The 16,948-nt window shown below is 35.1% G+C and overlaps 1 protein-coding gene across 1 annotated transcript in view; it reads left to right on the forward strand.

The window, feature by feature from the left end:
* The window catches only part of LOC144446092 (G protein-coupled receptor kinase 5-like), a 55,474-nt gene that overhangs the window by 22,893 nt on the left and 15,633 nt on the right, over nucleotides 1–16,948 (forward strand). The window contains exons 3-4 of the mRNA XM_078135796.1: nucleotides 14,575–14,690; nucleotides 16,631–16,708. Coding sequence (XP_077991922.1) covers nucleotides 14,575–14,690; nucleotides 16,631–16,708 — 194 coding nt within the window. The remainder of the gene's footprint in view (nucleotides 1–14,574; nucleotides 14,691–16,630; nucleotides 16,709–16,948) is intronic.

Below are 16,948 nucleotides of genomic sequence, written 5' to 3' on the forward strand. Positions count from 1 at the left end.
TTTATCACCAGTGGAACTATATTTACCCGTGACTACGTTTTGCTGATTGTGTCTCCTTCCTGACAAAACACGTACATATGATGTATGTATATAGATCATTGTAATTTGTATATAACATGTACTGGTGTGGTAGCCTTGGATAGGAACAGATATATGGCTTACTGCCGCCCACTAATAGTGAGATGGTTTCCAAAAGGAATGTAATTTGCACCACTGTTTTCTATATATAACATTGAAGTGTAGGTGTAATATCATCTGTATCACGTAATTTCATTTTCACAGATTTAGCAGATACACAAAAGTGTACACGGAAAAACTGAAAAAGCAAACTTAGTCATCTCAGTAATTTTGCATGGATTTTTATTATTAGTGCAAAGGGGAAATTCATGAAAATCAATTCAAAGGAAAGATAAAGTTGGAGTATACAATACCTTTGGTAATGCTTAGTATGTATCAGCAAAAGAGTGGGATTATTTCAAAAAATGTTTTTGATTCTGTGAGTTGAAAATTTCAATTGTAACAAAGGAAAAGTATTCCACATTTCCCCATATTTCTTACTAATAATGTTGTGATAAACATTTATCTTTTGTCTTAGACTAGTAATTTATTTCTCATATTTCAAACCGTTTTGTCATTGTTTTTCAAATTCTAGTTTCTAAAGGTCATCCAAATACTAGTAGTATGATGTGTAGGTGCCACAACTATAATTATACACTTGCATGGTTTTAGCTGAAGGTCAGAATCTTTTGAAGGATTGCAAAACACCTACATGTAAAAAGATAGAAAGTCAAATCTTAGAAAGTATTTAATGCTACAAACCGAATTCATTATTATACTTCATATAAAACCCCCACTCGTAAACACACTTCTTTCATAATTTTTAGTGCCACAAAGTTTGGGTTATCCCAATTCACTCTGTCCATCCTGATGGTACATGTATATCTGTCCGTCTGTCAACTGATGCATGTTGTTGTACTTTAGTATGTGATTGATTGATTGCCTGGTTTCATGTCAACCTGTGTCTGAAATTTAGAAATGTTATTTGTACTGTTCATTCTTGCATATTACGATCATATAGTATCTGATTGTACGGTTGATACAAAGGTATTAACTTCTCAGAAGGATTTAACTATTCGCAGTCAATAACTGACATAAGTATTTATGGGCAGAATGTAAGGAAAAATAGAGAAACATTGACAGATACTGGAGCTATTGTGGCTATAAAGGCCCATGTCAGGTAAGGATTGATATCAAGGTGTAATTAAGGGTTGTCTTGGAGATCTGTATAGAAAAAGTTGGTCCAGAACAAAATAATGATCCCATTTGATCCATATGGCTCCACTGATAAGATAGTAGAGATCCAAGACCATGGGATTCAAACATTGGGGTTTAACCCTTTCATGACTGGAGACGAGTTTTAAATTATTTTGGGACCCAATTTATATGAACATTTTCATAGTTATAATAATAATACTTCATTACGAAGTAACATTTCTTTAATTCCAGTCTAAAATGAAGCTGATATATGCCAAAAACTTGCATAAAAACAAGAATTTTGTTCAAATAATTTTGGCGGCAAAGTTTTCACTACTGAATGGGTTAACTTCATATTGTGGACTTGACATAGGCCTAGATAGATAAACAATGGATACTTTTATATCATTAAAATGATTCATCATTAGCCATGTACTCATTTTAAGTTGAACACAGATGTGTCTAAAATATTCATAAAACTTCAAAGGGATTCGAGTGTGCTTAAGGGAGACTCAAAACAGAGTAAATGCCAGTAGGGGATGATTGAAAAAAACAGATACGTACAACCAAGTATAGATGGTGGTGCCTCACTGACAATGTGGATATTTTCTTTAAGATTAAAGCTATATATATACATACATGTCAATCTGTAACATCTTAGCTGATACTTATAAAAACCACATGATAGAGTCAGATATTGATGTGGAAGTATTACCAATTATTTTTTTAATAAAATTCTAAATATATGATATTTTATCTTTTTTTAGCACCAGTTTTGGCTTCCACATTTACATTTAGCTGTTCATCTGTCTATCAATGTATTGTGTTTATTTGTCTTTGTGTATCAATTCATACCTCTGTCCAGTCATCTCAATTTGTCTGTCTTTGTGTCTATTTGTCTTTGTGTTTGTCAATCTGTCAGTTCATTTATCCATCCATCCATCCATCTGTCCATGTCTGTCCTTCCGTCCATCTGTCCATGTGTCCATCTGTCCATCCGCCCACAGACCCTCCATGAGGATCTGTGATCTGTCCATTATATTTCATGTTGTATCTATCTTTCTTTGTGTTTGTTTGTTTGTTTGTTTGTTTGTTTGTCTATGTTTGCTTGTGTCCATTCATTCATCTGTCTGTCTGTCTGTCTGTCTGTCTGTCTGTCTGTCTGTCTGTCTGTCTGTCTGTCTGTGTCTGTCTGTCTGTCTGTCTGTCTGTCTGTCTGTCCGACTACTTATCTGTCTACCCATTTGGCCATCCATATATCTATGTCTATCAGGGTGTTCCTTCATCAGTTGTTTTTGTTTGGCATAGATGGCTTTTGTTGAAACTGGCTCAGGTATACATGTCACTTGTCGGTTCTGATTACATTTCACCATGTGTTGGCAATTTTTGTGTGTACATGTAAAAATATGTATTTCCATTACCCACATAATAGACATCTTCTGTCTAATGTAAATATTTTTACTATCTATATAATACCAATTATAGAACCAGATATTAATTTCCTCAGGGATTGAGCTTTTCTGTTAGCAATATGTTCATTTGAGTTTAGCTATTTATTTTGACCTTGACATTCATTTTGCAAGGGTCTAAAAGTAATTTGTTTCAAGTCATTGGAGAATTGTAACTGATATACTGTCATAACTTATGCAATTTTTGGATCAGGCTAAGTATGATTTATAGCCTGCAAGAGCAAAATTGTCCTGGAAATTTATGAACGGAATTTATTATAGTCTCTTGACATAAGAGAATCAGTAAGAAATTGATATGGATGTCCATATCGTTATTGGTTTGTTCTAGTCAAACTGTGTCACTGCTTGTATTATCTTCTCTATTTTTGCAATCCGTATAATAACCTTTGGGAACTGAGGTAAGATTTAACCTACTGACTGCCCTGAAAAAAATTGATCGTGTTTAATAAATACTTGTAGAATAACACAGCAAGTTACTATCCCTTCATCCATACATTGCTTCTTAGTATGCTTAGTACATGTATACTCTCACTGAACCACAATTTTTGCCCTTTGAAAAATACATCAAATGTTGAATAGTTTAAGCATTCCAATTAGCTGAACTACCAGTCTACTAGTCATTGATGGTAATATGTACCCTGGGTTGATGTCCATGTGTAAACAATGACGGACCATTATTTGTTTGTCAATAAATTGTAAATTTATTGGGATTCTGATAAGGTTTGATCATTACAATGCGTGTACATGCTGTAGCAAGCATGTAAAGAAGTTAAAAATAAGGCTATTTCCATCCATCATTTACATATAGCTTATAACACACAGGCAGTGTTTTTTAGCATTGAGCTTTTGATCTGTCATAGTCAACGATCCTCATCTGAATGACAAATTCCATAGTTACAACTGACCACACTAACCCTAACTCCAACCATCATCTACCATTGAAGACAGATTGAAAACTCAATTTCCAAAAAAAAATTTGAAATGCGTGTGAAGTATACATGTAATGATGTAAATTATTTGATCTAGCAAGCTGATGAACATTTTTGGCAAATTCTAGACATAGTTTCTTGGGCTTTAACTTTGTATATGGACAATGTAATGTGTATATTTGTAGTGGGTGGTGAAAAAAACACTGAAAAGATACTGTAACGGTCTGCAAATAGAGATATTTTAGTATTCATCTTTAAAGACCCACATCATAGCAAAATAGCAAACACGCCTTCAACAAGAGAAAACATCTGGAGTTTTCCCTTCAGTCATTTTAAGGAAGTGAAAAACATTAATTAAAACAAAAGTGGTAAAAAACTTGAGCTTGTGATACAGGAAAGGCGGCCAAGTGAAAAATTGAAATCAAAGCCATATGTGACCCCACGAAAATTGACATGTATGCCGTACTAGCCTTTGAGTTGTAGGCCTAGGATGCAGCTATCGAGTAAGTGTTTGTGGTTCCCCTACCAGCACACCCCATTAGTGCATTTCACGACCTTTGACCTTGCTTAAACTGTGCAAATGTTGAGGAATGCATATGTAAGGGGTACATTTGTAATATCTCTAATATTGGTTGCTGTGCATGCAAGTTAACCACTTCTTCAATAATATAACTCAAGAACAAAAGGAATGAATTGTACAAATAAACAGGAATTGGTTCAAATTTCTCATTCACAAAATTTTGCTTTCCAAGGTTCTTGTATCATATATATGTGGTCTACTGTTTTAGGTAACATACCTCACTAACAATAGTAACATACTGTAGAATACAACATATGGGTCAAATGAAGATTTTCAGATGTGCCACTTTTCTGATGTATTAAGTAACTTATTTGTAACTAATAATACATGTAAGCAGAACTGTATTTCAGCAGATAAAAATGAAGTATTCGGTATAAATGTCAGTATATTGTGCTCTTGTATTTTATTCATCACTAAATCATTGGTAAATGTATTTCTACTTGTATGTGAATCACATGTACTATATGTATAGGTCTCCCCTTACTTATCAAATTTTATACCCATTAAGTTAAAAATGAATTATGATATTATTGTGTGGGTATTTAGTTAAATTATTGCACAAATTCCTGTGAAAGTTTACTGTAAAATATACATAAGATGAGGTTATGATATACTTTGTTGCATCACTATTTTATCCGGGAACCCCAGCAAAGAACCTTCAGAATTTTGAATTTTCTCTTAATCTTCTTTACTTTAACCTTCCTGTAACAAATCTATTGAAGAGAATCATTGAAGAAAAAGAACAAAATTATTAAATATAGCATGTGACTCGGAAATAAACGTTTTAAAATCTTCGCTGTTTTTTGTTGTTGAAAAGTACTCATTCTTATTAAAAATATTTAAAACAACCAGAAGTCGCCATAATAATTTTTTGAAATAGAGGTCTAAATGATGTAATCAAACCATTTTAGAATCCAAAATGGCTGCTGAATACTGTGTTCACTGAATATTACATGTAAAAATGAAAGGTTGTTGAATTCCTTGAAAACATGTTGATGCAGCCCAATTTTGTTATGTCAAAAGGACCAGGCAAAGCTTTCATATGGAGAGATTTGAATACTTCAATTATCTGGGAAATTTGTCCTTGTGGTATGCTATATTAAGTCAGACTGTTGCTGGATTTGAAATTATATATGTACATGTTGAATTATTATCACCTTTGTAGTATACATCTGAGGGAGCCAGGTGTTCACCTAAAAGCAGTACAGTTTGAATTCATTAGAATTGATTAAATAGCACCTCTGGAGCTGTGTACCCTGCCTTGCAACCAATTTGTTATGTCACTTGTTCATGACAGCTTCTCCCCGCCGGCCAAAACATTCTTCACTATATTAAAATGTACTTTGACCTTCGTCAAATCCATAATTTTTCTGAAATTCAACTGATATGTAATAAAAATCGTGAAATCATCACAAATAGCCATACAAGTACATGTTATTTATATAGGGCATCTAATAAACATGCTATGGAATTTTAAGACCTTGAGATATGACTGTTTAAGACATGAGACATTCATTATTAGCAATGTTTGCCCTTTATCAAGAAGCCCAGTAATTTTTTCCTTTGGTGCCTAACATTCTGAATGATTATCGATCTCTCATTGTTGTGGGACTTGTCTTTGGGGCACTTTGTGAATTGCACTACCTGCTTTGCCTGAAGAAAGTTGAACTGAACTGCATGCATGTTGTCCCCAGATAGAGTGTGATTTCTAGAGGGAAAGGGTTGGCATTTAATGTAGAGACATAAGCTGGGTTAATGGAAGCTGAATTTGGGTCATTACGATGTCCGCTTTAGTGTAGATGTGGTTTGTATATTAATGTGAGACTTGCACTTTTGTGGATTCGTGCATCATTGATTTCCTGATTCAAACTGTGTGGGCATGTTGCTACATAGGTTGACGTCAGATGGTCTAATAACCTTGACTGTAGCATGATAAAGGCAAGTAGTCCAGGGTACTGTTATAATTTGCTATTGGCATTAGTATCAGTATTCAAAGATGTTATATCATGGTGTAAATAAAATCTTTTCCATTTTGTGAATTCTTGTACTCACATATTACTTTCTGAATTGTCAGATTGCATTATTTGAAACAAAAATGAGGTATAGACGCCATCAGAGAAATATTAAAATGTACTTTCTTGTACCGTAGTCATAGAATTACATGCACATGTAGGTGTACATTTGTCTTATAGAGTGCGATACTATATAATAATTAATATAAGAAATGTGGTAACATGACAAGTGAAATGGTCACCTTAAAGGCCCATGCTTCAGTCCCAGGTTATTGCATTAGTGCTACAATGTATCTTATCAATGAAGCTGTAAGGATTAGATACTGGAATTCAAGACCAATTTTATCCATAGCTCAGCCAGACATCTCACCCAAATTTTAATCCTAATTTGTTATGGACCTTCAAATTTAAGAATAACTCTTTCCTTTCCCATTTCATGTGTTGAACATATTATGACTGGCAAAGGTATTAGTATTAGCAATGGCAGAATAAACACATATGGTATGTGTGTATGTTTGTGAATGCATGCATGTAGGCATGCTTGTGTACGTGTGTGTGTGTGTGTGTGTGTGTGTGTGTGTGTGTGTGTGTGTGTGTGTGTGTGTGTGTGTGTGTGTGTGTGTGTGTGTGTGTGTGTGTGTGTGTGTGTGTGTGTGTGTGTGTGTGTGTGTGTGTGTGCGTGCGTGCGTGCGTGCGTGCGTGCGTGCGTTTGTTGCTTGCATGCACGCATGAGTGAGTGAGAAAGAGAGAGTGATTTAAAGGCCCATGATCCAATCACAGGTCCTTGTATTAGTGCATAATTAATCTATATCTTTATTAGAGTCATAACAGGTGCATATGTTGTCCCTAGTTTCATTGCCAATATTCTGCATTCTGCATGTTTTTCAAGAAAATCTGTTGACACATTTCTAAAATTCAAGGCAATCTCCTACAAAAACAAAATCACTGATAACAGAACTGATGAAATTGGGTATTCAGAATCTCATCAGTGGCAATTCCACAATTGGCAAATGTCAAAAAATGTTTTTATAAAACCATTTTACACTGGTGAGATTTGTCCGACAGTACAATCAGAGGGAGTTGTGGGTAAAATATTGTACAGTGTCGCTGTTTTTACATGTAAATGAACCTAAGTACTCATGGGATGATATTTCAATGAATTTCCAAGAATTTATCGTACTGGATTATAACACCATCTGTTGGGACCATCTGACATCTATCATCATTTGAAATACGTAATGATTTTCTTCAAATCTGTATTTTGTGCATCAGTTTTTTTCTTTTTCTGTAATCTTGTGTGTTCATGTGAATTGTTATATGGATCACACTCTGTTAGTTAACCTGTCCAGCCCAGCTGCTTGACAAGCAAATATATGACATCAAATTGAGTAATGTGTTCATGCAGTTCAAGAAAACATGTAGTCTGTCATCAAAGGACTGGTTTCATTATAGTGTGATAATATTCTGAAAGTCCATACGTTCCATTTTTCAGAAAGGAAATATCCTAGATTTTTGTTAGCCCCGTCGGACGAAGTCCGAGGCGGGGGCTTTATAAATTGGGTTCTGTCCGTGCGTGCGTCCGTGCGTGCATGCATGCGTGTGTCCGTCCTCAGCCATATCTCGGACAATCATGGACCGATTCCTTCCAAAATTGGTACATTCATAATTAGATATGAGTTACATATGCACGCTGATTTTCTTTTGGATGCGATGTGGTTTAGCTGATTTACAAACATTTAAAATATTTCACATGTCTGTAACAATAATTTGTAGAGTAAATTGTACATGTGTATGAACATGGGTTCAGAATTGCAATCATCGAATTCAAATTTAGATTATCGAATTCAAATTCAGATTAGATTCGGATGTTTGTAAGAGTGACTTTTGTTTTTTATATTTGCATCGATAAAAGGTAAGGAGAATTATTATTCTTTATTGTCAATGTGCTTTGGATAATTATTAATCTTTATTGTCAATGCGCTTTGTACCTGTATGAAAACTAGTACACACTTCATTACATACAATGCATTTCATGCTGTGCCAATCATAATTGTACATTTGTGGTAAATGGTATGTGTGTAAATAAAGCTTTTGAATGAAAGTTGTAAGCGCAAGTATGCATATTTGTTTATCAAAATCATCAAATATGGCCGGAAAACGGTTTATTGTACTTTTTGAGAATTATTTGGTCCCTATCCAATTCGTCTAATATATGAATATGTCTAATAGTGTGAATCCAAATCTGAGAATATTGTGCAAGATCGCCAACGTTATCCAAAAAGAGGCTGATGACGTATGTGCTTTAGATTTCATTCATGAATTGTAGTGCTCGCACAAAATTTCTTCCATTCTCCACGATACAGTAATTTCCGTTGTAAGTTTAACCCTACATTATCAGTGTTCTCCACGAGGGGTTTTTGAGGGGCGCACCGCCCCTCTGTTTTCATGGACCGCCCCTCTGTTTGCGTTCAGCGCCCCTTTGTTTTGGTGTGAACGTCTTCAAGAGATTCTATTCAATGCCGTTAAAAAGGAAGTGAACAGCGACACTGCGTCTATCATCATTTATGAACTTATTTATCGCCTTGATTATAACAATGGTAGCCGAAACAAAAACAGTAAATGTAGTACCGTCGTAAAGTAGAAGACGGTATGTTGGTAGTTTCTATGGCCGGGTATATCAAGCCGGTAATTTCCAAGCCTTCCCGTATATACGTAATACAGTACGCATACGATGTACGATGTCACGGCAATTTTCGCATTGTATCGATAAATACGAACAAAATCCTAAAATTTATACATGTTCTTTAGAAATAACTACTCCGGTAAGGTTCCATGGTAAAATTTATGTCCTAAATGATCACGTTTGGATGTGAATCGCGATCGTAGTACCACGAGGTAGCTCCAATGTGGCAGCCATGTTTGTTACTGCACATTTGCACTGAACGTATTCGGTTATTCTTAGCCCAAATTCGTCACATTAAAAATGTACGTATTTCCGGCAAATTTGGATGAAAAATTATTTTCCATTCATGAAAATTAAAAGGATATCAAATTTTAGAGAAATAAAGGGAAATGAATTGTTTTCAATTAATTTTTATGAATGACATGCACCAGATTCAGTAATCAAAAATTGGAGTGAACCTTGATGTATACTACCAATAATTGCAAATTTACCAGGGCAAGTCTGTTTTGGTGTTGGAGGACCTGGGTTTGTTTCTATATCACCTCCAAGCAGGAGCAACATCCTGGTGTAATAATTATAATACAAGTAAAGGTGAAGAATACAAGCGCAGCAGAAGGACAATATCTTTGTTAATTTTACATTGATCATGTAGTGCACAGAATAAAAACTCCCTACAGACTGCCTGTATTGTTGGACACACATTCCCATGATTGTTTTATTGCTAATACCTAGTCAGTAATTTGAAATATAAACTAAGACAATTGAACTTTCTATTTCTAGTTCTTTCAAGTGTTTGTATCCTTGGTACAACTTATATTGTAGTGAGTTCTAGGACAAGTTTCTAATAATGTATGTACTGTCCTATCACCTGTCTTTTATTTTATGTATGTACTGTCCTATCACATGTGTTTTATTAGATTTTGGTTGTTGTCTTTGCTTTTGTTCTCTTTGTGTTCTCTAGTTCTCTAGTGGTCTATGTTCAGACCAGCAGTTAATTTGGGACAGTGCCCAAATCCTACTTTAACCTCCTCAACTGAAGAGTGTTCTCGGGTTCTGAGAACTTTGTTATTGTATTTATGTCTGTTGTGCAAGGTGTGTGCCTTTGTTGTGTCTGTATGCTTGTAAACCAGTACAGGATCCAACAATTTACTCCTACCACTGATATTGAATTTCATAAAATGGAGAGTGTATTTGAGAGTGCTCTAGAAATTTCATCCCAGTGTATTCTTATAGTGAAAGACTATGGTATGGCATTATTTACTCAAGATGACCAGTTCCACTTGTTCAATCCTCATAGCAGAAATGATCAAGGTTATTCAATGCCTGATGGACATGCAGTTCTTATCATTTTCAAGACAATACATGATCTCTGTACCCATTTAAGACAACTAACATCAACATTGACTGAGGATTCTCTTGCAAGTGTGGCTTTTGAAATTACTCCTACACTAGTCTATACAACAAATAGTCCAAGTGATTCCTTTAACCTTACAGCACATTATGGGATATGTTCATCTGCCATCATAACATGTACAACTGAAGAAAAGTATATACATAAGACGAAACAAACACTTAAAGTTGATAATAAAAAAAAATTCTCAAAAACAGAAAGATCATGTGCGCGTAAAATTAATGTCGCGAACCCTGATTTAAAGGAAGTACAAATGTATTCAACAGAACAAGACACATTAACACAATATACTAGTGAAACAGCTTCATGTAGCGTCAAAAGCATGCCACAGGTGTGTAAAACAGACCAATTACAAAGAACTGTTTCACAACCTTTGTCATGTGTACTTAAAATTAATGTCACAAAACCTCATTTAAAAAAGGTACAGATATATTCAACAAAACAACAAACATTAACCCACAAAAACACTTGTGAGATAGCTACATATAGAGTCCATAGCATGACACAGGTGTGTAAATCAGACAAATTACAAAGAACTGTTTCACAAACAAGTTATCAGCACAGTGATAATTATTGTAAAATCATTAGTGATTCTGCACCAGTTACACATTATTATCATCCAATTGACAAATCATGGCAATTTGCAAAAGCAATACTGTTTTCTTTGTCCCCACCAAAACACACTTTATTTTTTGGGGGGCTAGGACTTTAAGTCTCAAACATCCACTGCGGGGGCTGTGTCATCTTCGATGGCTTGTTGTCCATGTTATACTTATTGTGAAGCATATGTGATGGCAGTTTTTGTGATGGTGTATGTGCCTGGATATTAATAGCAATGAGGAATGGATTCAAATAGTTTAGTTCCTATATGGCGCATTACTATTACTATGATTATCTCCACTCATATATACGAAAAGTCGTCATTCTAGCACAGAAATCTGTGATACCCCTGCTGGTCGATGGTAAACGATGCATGTCAATAATCCATCTGATTGGTTAGTTCCTTTCGACAATTGCTCATTAACTGAACTCTACCTCTCCAGTCTGAAATGTGATAACGTCACCATGTTTATATGAATGCAGTTGGAGGTATCACAGATTTCTGTGCTAGAATAACGCCTTTCCCTATACGAGAGTGGAGATGATTATACAAATGTAGTAATCATAATGTATATATGAACTAGACTAGGATTCAAATAACATGTGTAATGAATGAAAGGGTATGTGTGAAACACACGTGTTTTCTAGCAAAGTGATAGTTGTAACCGTCAGCTGTGTTCATTATTTTCAAAAGCTCTGGAGAAAAAATAACTCAGTTTCAATGAACTTTCAATATTTTGTAACTATTTTGTGGAATTTGTCTCTCAAGGTGTCAACATCTGTTCTGACCAGCCATTTGTAAGAAATGTGTAGTATTTTGAAAGAATATAAAATCAGTTTTATTTCAAATATATGGTCTTGTTCGCTGCCTTTCTTGAGTGTTGATTTGAAATCAGTTCTGTGTCCCATTGCCACATGCACTAAAACCGGTTTGTACCAGTTTTAATAGTTAAATCAATTCAAAACCACTTCAGGGTGGTGATTCTGAACCGAACTGATTCAAAAGCAAAAGTGAATCGATTAAAATCCATTGCTCCGCTTTCTCGTGGAGACAGAAAGTTATTTCAAACCAATTTAATGGAATTGTTTCAATTTGAATCGGATTTGAATTGATTTAGGTTGGGACAGGACTCGTATATTTGATAGATTGAAAGTTTACATATATCAGCGTACATGAGTACAACTTGGTATTGTGTCTTATACTGGAAAGAGTGCAGAGTCTGTTCACCAGGGTGATGCTATAGATCAAGTTACAATATCAGATTAATCAGAGATGATTTCCTGGAAGTGTACGCACTTTTTTGATGATTTTACTCCCATTGATCCAGCTGTATTTCTTAAAAGTTGCTACTTCAAAAACAAAGAGGATACAGCGTTCAGAGTTAGATTTTATACCGAGCTGTTCCAAGTAGTACTCTAGAAATAAGTACCAAACTCCAGAGTCCATATACTTGCTATCAAATGTTTTTGTATAACATATTGTCGTCAATAACTATCAGCTTTCAACTCTAAATGTATCAGGTTACTCATATCTTCTGAAAATTTCATGTTGAAGGTTATACTTTGTATCTTCATCTACTCAAAGTATACTTTACTACGTAGATATGCAGTCCATCATTTATGAACAGATATAGAAATGTTCATGGGTGTATCTCAATTATTTATCACATACATGTACGTTGACTTATTTTGTATGAGGAGTTGTCTGATTATCCCACCCTTACTAGTGTAGATCTTCCTATGGTATCAAAATCATCTCTTCACCTAGTCACGGTTACCCAGACTCTTGCTGCTGGAGGCTCTGCCTATGAGACCTTCCCAAGCGAGAGTCTGGGGAATCAAGATTCCAACTCGCCCGTGCAGGTAGTAGCTTCTAGAGCAGTGCATGCTGGGGAATACGTCACGTCCAACATTGTAGTCTATTAAACGATTTCGGTACTTTCGTGACAAATTATCACTTCTCAAGCGAGTGATACATCCAATTACAAGAAACGTGCCTCGTAAGCCCATATTTTATGACTTTGAAGAAATGTACTGTGTGATTCCCAGAGCCGGGTAGTTGAGACGCGGTTTCCCCAGACTTTCGTCTTGTGGTCTCGTAGAAGAGCCCCTAGCAGTGAGAGTCTGGGTAACTGAGACTATTCAACCTGAGACCTTGAGATTGAGATTCAATGCAACAGATAGCACTAGACTAAGTAATGAGATATCTTGAGATTCAATGCAACAGATAGCACTAGACTAAGTAATGAGATATCTTGAGATTCAATGCAACAGATAGCACTAGACTAAGTAATGAGATATCTTGAGATTCAATGCAACAGATAGCACTAGACTAAGTAATGAGATATCTTGAGATTCAATGCAACGGGTAGCACTAGACTAACTCATACATACATGTTTATCGTCACCAAGTTATTGCATTTGTGAAAGGACATACATCTTTCCATGTCACTTCCTCTGTGTTCCCATGTACAAAAAACGCCCATAAAGTTGTATATTTTACTGATTAGCAATCAGGAGTGACTTGTATTATTAAAGATACTAAATTAGGCATGTATAATGGATTTTAATTCTTAAATCATGAATTCAAAACCAAACAAAAATGTTGAAAGTAAACTAGACCACTATTTATCGCACACCCTTATGATATTCACTTCACTCAGTTGAATAACATTAATGTGAATACCATATGGGACGGTATAACATAAATGTGAATAACATAGGGGGCCTTATCAATGTGACTCACAAACGAACATATTCTTTTTTGCATTAATGGTGATGACATCTTTATTTCATAATGAAATAATGTAGGTAACTGAATGAGATTAAGAGGAACCAGGGAGAAAATAATCTTTCATATCTTATTTCAAATTGAATTTTTATTCAATTATAAAATTGATAGTAGTCCATATTCATAAGTTAATACATTAAATTTTGTTTTTGTTACGTTCAATGTATTGCTTCAGCTTGCTTTCTTTAAAACAAAATGGCAATTTCAGAAACTACAAAATATACTATTCACCAAGACTAGAATGTGACTGTTTTCTCAAAATAACTACTTGGAAGACAATATTAAAAAAGAAGATTAAAGGGTGGAGTCAAACACCTAAAAATATCTTCTTCAGCTCTTTGTACTATTTTACTCCATGCTAGGGAGTCAAATTCTAGTATCGCATATTGCATGCTGGGAAAAAAAATTATCATCTGACTCAGTACTCGCAAAAACATGTGAGAGCTCACTAAATATATGCTTTTCCACTGAATAGTTATACAAATGAATAAATATTCTCATAAAATCTAAAGATTTTGACAAATTACTAAGTCGTGTATAATTGCTATTTCTATTTGCAAGTGCAATTTGACATATCGATAGTAGTGGTAGTTTGTAGCTAGCAATGTTCACGATATTGATTTGACAGTAACTTGCATGATTACTGCAAGACTATCATTTGGAAACCATCAAAACCAAAAGGTCAAAGGTCATGGAAATGGAAATGGGGGGAAGTCGGGTCAACATATAGACCATTTTGATGTGTAAGTTTTACTATAAATTCATAACAAATAAGTGTATATTCTGTCAGATAAACTTGTAATAATATCATGTACTTATCATCTTTCTTTTCTTGTCTTTCTCAGCAGAAATTAGCTATGAAAATATATGTAAAAATCAACCAATCGGGAGGGAGTTATTCAAAAGTTTCTGTCACACAAACCAAGAGCTTAGGAAGATTCAGGCATTTTTGGATTCAGTTGTAAGTATGGCTCCATGTTTAATCTATCAGTATGTATTGTATTCTTTGTCTGTCATTGCCTTTTATAAACTGGGCAGCAGTGTGCCTGCAAATTCTCTTAGTGTGCCCTCTAAGACAATTTGACATGCCACTGATGTGCACAATTTCTAGTGACACACCAAAATTAAGTGTTCCCCTATCTCTTACTATGTGGTGAATGCGCCCTCTAAGCCAATTTGACGTGCCACTGACACACACAATTTCTAGTGACACATCAAAATTTGGTGTTCTCCTATCTCTTACTGTGTGGTGACACAATGAATGCCAGTTTTTCTCAATTTGACTCACAACAACAAAATTTGGCTATCATTAGAGGACACACTGCTGGGCAGACATTCTTTTACCATAATTTGGATGATACCGCAGCTCAAAGTGTGGTTGAAATACTTCTGGCAGTCAATAGTCTCGATCAGTAGTCTTTCCCTGCACAGACAATATTACCTTGTATGTAGTAATAGTCTACTTAAAAAAGGTCATGTGATTCAATTCTAACCAATAATTGCTTTTTCTAAGAATGTTGATGTGTATTAAAACGTGCTGTTCATGGGAAAAATCTTACAGTGTGAAGGGCTGTAGCTTCACAAAGGTCTATTAGATAGAGGGCGCTGTTTTTGGCAACTTGCGATATTGAAGCCCTTTTTAAACACTTACGAGTGGAGTATACAGAGTAATTTGTCAAATGTGAATTAGATGTTTTAATTGTTTGTGGAATTAGCATTGAGAAATTAAAGTATTTTTTTCTATCATTACATTGTCTAGTCAGTACGGAAACTTTTCATAACATTAATAATAATGATAATAAATTAGGTCGTATATAGCGCTTTCCCAAATTGTGCTGAAAATTATTACCCCAGTTCTAAGGCTAGGTTGAATGGGGCATAGTCATGGTTCAAATGTTGCTTTGCAGTGCAAATGCCAATAGCATACCTACATTGGTGCAAGTAATCATTGGTATGTATATAGCAATAATATATATATATATACGTTGGTGAAAGTAATCACTGGTACATATACATGTATTTAACATTAACAGTAATCAGATGTGGATCACACGGACTTCCCATGTCAATCTGAGCTGACATGGTACGTGTATTGTGTAAATAATACTAAACCCATCACCATATTAAAGTTAGTAACATATAAAAGCTGACTGTTAGTTTTCTATACTAAGCCTTAACACAGCAGACGAATATTATATGAAATCCATATTACCTTGTCAGTGTCATGTAAGTGTCTTTCAACATTTCTGTAGGGTGTACAACATATCCATCTGTTCAGTAAGGTTCATAGTGAACCACTTCCCTGTGGGTGAGTTCAGGATAAAAATGGTTTGTGATCCATTAGCTAAAATGTCCATGTCGATGTCCTGCAACTGTGCTTAGTAGGTTTTGTCTACTATGAGTGCTATGGCAGTACAATGCCAGCAACGTGGACATTCTAGCTAACCGATCGCAAACGGTTTTTATCCTGAACTGGCCTTGTATTTTAGCTTCACTGTACATGTACTTTGATAGACACTGAGTATGAATTACTGTATATCCTTTACATGTATTTGTATTCTATGCAATGAAACACCATGTACATGCATGTCGTAACACAGGAAAAACTATTCATACAATGTGTGACTCCATATATGACTCCACAACACATGCCAGTGAGGACAATATCACAATTTAATGCATGCCTGCAGACTGGTACTGTTTACCAACATTTTGATGATGCCCAAATTGAATGCCTCATAGGCAAAATGTGAGTAAAGAGTGCCAACCCTTGTGCAGGCACTAAAGTGTGATATAGCCCTCACTGGCATGTGGTATTATTTAATTATCAAATGGTTGATGATAATTGTAAATTGTAAATGACAGAAGTTTTGAAGTTCTCCTTTCTCTATCTTGTTTTAGAGGGATTACGAGATAACACCAGATGAAGACCGCATCCTACTGGGTCAAGAAGTCTTTGACAAGTACCTCAAATCAGATGTAAGTATTTTCAAAGCATAAAAGATGTTGTTGAGGTTTTATCATGCCATGGAAAAAGGAGCTAGTAAATGACGATATTTGGTAAGGAACATAGCCATACCAAAGTTTGGTAAGCAACATATACCAAAGTTTGGTAAGTAACATAATTATGGCAAAGTTTGGTAGGCAACATAACAATACTAATGCAATAAAGATGAGCTGTATGTTACATGGGTGTTAACCTCATGTAATATACAGGTC

This window comes from Glandiceps talaboti, chromosome 15 (assembly GCF_964340395.1).
Source record: "Glandiceps talaboti chromosome 15, keGlaTala1.1, whole genome shotgun sequence".
In the NCBI taxonomy this organism is placed as follows: domain Eukaryota; kingdom Metazoa; phylum Hemichordata; class Enteropneusta; family Spengelidae; genus Glandiceps; species Glandiceps talaboti.